The 5,124-nt window shown below is 33.3% G+C and overlaps 1 protein-coding gene across 1 annotated transcript; it reads left to right on the top strand.

Moving 5' to 3' along the window:
- Window positions 1-284: 284 nt before the first annotated feature.
- Window positions 285-4,001, top strand: LOC143579736 (disease resistance protein RUN1-like). Its single transcript, XM_077062957.1, has 4 exons — window positions 285-1,432; window positions 1,526-1,591; window positions 2,982-3,203; window positions 3,282-4,001. The coding sequence occupies exons 1-4, from the start codon at window positions 398-400 to the stop codon at window positions 3,999-4,001; spliced, it is 2,043 nt and encodes a 680-aa protein (XP_076919072.1). The 5' UTR covers window positions 285-397.
- Window positions 4,002-5,124: the final 1,123 nt, after the last annotated feature.

Raw genomic sequence — 5,124 nt, 5'->3', positions numbered from 1 at the left:
CTGGATTTCTCGCCCACTTTATTTTCTTGACCATAATATATTTAGCGAGTTTCGCCATATTAATATCGCAAGTCATAAATATTGACCTTACAGATAACGAGGAAACATATATATGTGCATATTTAGTTTAATTTCTTTTTATGAATTTTAATACATAATCAGATTGTAGTAGCATTTTTAAATACATTGCTACACTTCCATCGGATATTTTTGTGCTCCTAATATAATTGCGTACATGGCATCTATGTTCTTAAGATGTTGAAATATCATACCCTGAATCCGCTATATTTTTTTCTTTAGTTCCAGATCTGAGTCGAGCTTTATCGCTGAAGTGGTTGAGACGATTAAGCGTAAACTAGACTTAAAACAACTTAGTACTCCAGCCCACTTAATTGGAATGGAGGCTCAAGTTGAATTCATCAATTCATGGTTGAGAAATGAGCAATCCAATGTTATAGCGATTTGCGGTATGGGAGGCGGTGGCAAGACAACTATCGCCCAACACATTTATAACTTAAACAAGCATGATTTTCAAAGTTGTAGTTTTATAGAAGAGATTGGAAAACACTCTGATGCTTTGCTTGGGCTTCAAAAACAACTTCTTAAAGATGTTTTGGGTGGAAAGAAAATAAGAATATCTTGTGTTTTTGAGGGCACACGAAAGATTGAGGAGGTCTTACGGTTGAAAAGGATGCTTATTGTTCTTGATGACATTGATCAACATGAACAACTAAGCACCTTACTTGGATCAAAGACATTCCCTACCCAAAGCAAGATCATAATCACCACAAGGGTTCTGGATATAAACTCATGGTTAAATACCATATCATGGAGGTGTTGTGTGCACAAACTCTCATTCTTGAATGATATTGAATCAATAGAGCTTTTAAGTTTGCATGCCTTTCGATCCAAAACTCCTATGAAAGATTTCAAGGAGCTTGCGGAACAACTAGCACAATACTGTGGAGGAAATCCATTGGCTTTGAAAGTACTAGGTTCTTCTCTATGTGTTAGTGATGAAGACCCAATAAGAATAAATAACATGATAGGAGTTTGGAGAAGTAGATTAAATTCACTGAATTCATTAAGAGGAAATATTGATAGCAAAATCCAAGGTGTACTACGGAAGAGCTTTGACTCCTTACCCCAACAGAGTGAGAGAGAGTTGCTTTTGCATATTGCTTGTTTCTTTGTTGGTGAAGATGTAGACGTTGTGGAAATGGTATTAGAAGATGAACTTTGTGCAAAATCTGGGATCTTGACACTCTTTAAAAGATGCCTTCTTACCATTTCAATTGATAACAAAATCATGATGCATCAACTGCTTCAAGAAATGGGTAGAAAGGTAGTTTGTGAGGAGTCCAAAGATCCAACAAAATGTAGTAGAGTCTGGAATGATGCTGAATCTTATCGTGTGCTAAGGAAAGGGACCGTAAGATGCTTTTAGTGTGCATCTTTAAGCTTTTTCTCATTTTCCAACATCATATCAAGTGGCATTTTCTAATTCCATGTCTTTCTCCATTAGGGTTCAGATATAATTGAAGGTCTATCACTTGACATGCGGAAGGTTGAGCAAGGAATGCTATCAGAGGTAAGACAAATTAGTAAATTATATCGTGAAAATTGACCGATTAACTAAGAGTTTCATATAAATTATAGTTGTCATATATCAATGTGTGAATATAATGTTACGGGTCCTTCAATATAATGTGTACGTCACAATTCGAGTAGATTTGTTCCTACGAAAATGCTTCTTACCATATTAACTATCGGTTAGGACTAGAATGTCACATGCCTTTATTCTCTTGTTCCTCTTTACCATTCAACCATATCAATAGAAGAACAAAAGGTTTGCGATTTCATCCTCAGTTGTTTGCTGTTAAAAAATTGATTATGTTTTCATGTTTTGTGGTAAACTTTTAAGGATTTGACCGAAAATGTTTAATTTGAGGCTTTCATTTGTTAAGTTATTCACGTGTATCCATTAGTGGGTATTAAATAAGAAACACCATTCAAATGTCTCTTCATTTGCTGATATGATTTTACAGCTTATTTTTATGTAACGACGTTACTAAATGACTTATGGCGTTCTCTAAAGGTTGTTATTAAGCTGGTGGTTGTTCACAATTATGAGATATAAGAGTATTCTCGTTCCATCAATCATTTAATACCTTATAATTTAACTAAAATTCATAGTTTTCAAATTTTAATAATCATTTTTAAAAATCTTCCACAACCCATATTCACCATTTTTATCTTTATCATACTCACAAACAATTATTTTATTATATTTCTCGTTTTTATACACTCACAATAATTTAAAGAATGATGAATAGTAGCTTTTTATATATAAAAAGTTGGTATGGCAACTTTTTATAATTTAAGGCTGGGTTAAACAAATAGTAGATGGGATGGAGTTAGTTTTTAGTAGATTTTTTTAAAATTTAAGATGGGGGAGAAGATGATGGATGGGATGAGTAAGAGCATTCCCAACCCATCCCCTAAAATTATGTGAGGAGAGTTTGTGAATTATATATAGGGTGGGGTTGTGAGTGGTTGTGGGTGTAAATTATAGGGTGGAGAGAGAAAATGTAATGATTTTTTGTAAATTTGGGAGAAAAGGTAGTGTTTTTTTGTAAATTATAGTGTGGAGAGAGAAAACTGTAATAATAAAGGTATAAAAAAAGTATTATTTAATTGAATAGAAGAGAGAAATATATTGTTTTGTAGTGTAATTATAAATATAGGAATGGAGGACGGGCTGGGAATGCTCTAATGCACAATAAATTACAGTTTAGTTATAGATTCTAAGTAATTGTTTGGATTGCCATTAAATCCTAAATGACATGGAAGTTCTCATGGTGTGGAATTTACCTTATTTTGAGTTTTGACACGCATTTGGTGCTATATATAAGATTTATACATTAAAATAAAAGTTTAGATTTGCTAGTTAGTTACTTTGCTTTGTGCTAAATGTTCAGGCATTAGCCATTCAAACTAGTTCTCTTGCAAATATGGACAAACTAAAGCTATTACAACTAAAATACGTGAAACTCGATGGGTCCTATGAGAAATTTCCAAACTTAATATGGTTGTGTTGGCATGGATCTCCTTTGAAAACATTGCCCTCCGGATTATTGATGAGCAGCTTGGTGGCTATAGATATGCGTTATGGGGACATGGAAAAGTTTGAAATTCCCATGGTATAAGCTTCTTTGTTTTAGATACTCTTCAATTAAATTTACAATCGTATTTTGACATGTTGTTATTGGCATATATAGGTTCTTCTTTCACTCGAGATTTTAAATCAAAGTAGTTGTGAGAAGCTAGTTAGCATCTCCAACCTTCACCGGCTCCCTAATCTACACACATTGATGCTCTTAAACTGCAGCAGTCTGACTTATCTTTGTAAATCCATACGAGACCTTGAGAATCTTGATCTATTGGATTTGACAGGGTGCACTAAAGTGTTGAAGTACATAAATCAAGTAGATACAATGATGCTTCATGAACAACCGTTGCTTTCCTTACCCCAGTCGTTAACGAATGTTGATCTCACAAACTGTGACATAGAGTTTAACAGTGATGTTTGTGTGGCCTTCCATGCCAAATCACGCTATTTCCTGGACTTGTCAGTAAATCCATTTGAGTACCTGCCCAGTTTCATTGACTTTAAAATGCTTCAGCTACTCTGCTTGTATTCTTGTTCAAACCTAAAGTCCCTCCCATGTATCCCAAGTGTGCTAGAGTATTTGTTTATAGATTGGTGTACATCATTAGAGAGAATAACATTTCAGTCAGGTCGTTTCACTCTGCAGGAGTTCTCTTATGAAGGTTGTTTCAAACTGTCTGACGTCGAAGGTCTTTTTAAATTAGTCCCTATAGCAAAAATTACGTTACCAGAGATCGGTAATATGCAATGGATCAAAGCATATGCAAATCATAAGGTGGACCTGGTCGGTGATGAAATTACTAAAGGCAAAAATAAAGATTTTTGTTAAAAAGGGAAGGTGGTTTAGTTAAAATGATAGGTTTTTAATCAAAACTACGTAGTTTTGATTGGTTTTTTGTGTAAGCTTACACGGCTAACAGCACCGTATTCACTTTCCCCTTCATTCTTTTATGGTTTTTTTTTTTTGAAAGATGGATCAGATTTTGATGAGTGGCAGAAGATGAAGCATCAGAGACAGATGGGTCGAACAATTATCATAGCATTTGGTTTTGGAGACCGATGAATACGACAAATACAATGACTAAGACAAACACCACCGCTGTTAGCCGTGTAAGCTTACACAAAAAACCAATCAAAACTACGTAGTTTTGATTAAAAACCTATCATTTTAACTAAACCACCTTCCCTTTTTAACAAAAATCTTTATTTACGAATCTCAAATTTCACCACAAAACACATAAGTTAGCTTTCAAACTCTTGGATCTTGCTCGTACTCATGGAGTAGTTAATTTTTTTTCTTTAAAAATTTTAAGTTATGTATTAATTAGAATGAGGTTATATATAATTTAAATAACAGAAGAATGAAAAATAAAATTTAACAAATAAAAACACAACAACCTCATTTAAAATCTGCAAACTTTTCTTATCACATCGGTGGCTTTTGATTTCTTGGATTACTTAAGTTTTGTTTTTTTTTTTTGTTTCCAACTTTAGGTTCTATATTAATGTATTATTCTCAATGATGATGTCATATAGAGTACTTCAATTATAAACAATGACAAACAAATTTAAAAAAGAAAACACACTTCATCTTCAAAACCTGCAAAACTTGAGTTTTTAGATCATAATAGCCAATTTAATTCCTCTTTAACAAACCTTGAGATACTTGATTTTTGGGATGGAAATCCCTGCAAACGAACCTTATAAAGTTATAATCAAAAGAGTTGACATTTTGTAACCTTCATTTATAGAATTTTTGTAAATATGGAAGGGATTTTAGTTAAAATGATAGGCTTTTAATCAAAACTACGTAGTTTTGATTGGTTTTTCGTGTAAGCTTACACGGCTAACAGCACCGTATTCACTTTCCCCTTATTGAAACATATATAAAACAGGGCTTTCCATTCAATTTTTACGAATAGCTGCACTTTGCATAATCTATATTAGTTGTC

Source organism: Bidens hawaiensis, unplaced genomic scaffold (assembly GCF_021521415.1).
Source record: "Bidens hawaiensis isolate Kalapana, Puna unplaced genomic scaffold, B.hawaiensis_p1.1 tig00029922_1, whole genome shotgun sequence".
NCBI lineage: Eukaryota > Viridiplantae > Streptophyta > Magnoliopsida > Asterales > Asteraceae > Bidens > Bidens hawaiensis.
The sequence above is the reverse complement of the archived record's forward strand: the minus strand, read 5'-3'. Positions and strand labels throughout refer to the sequence as shown.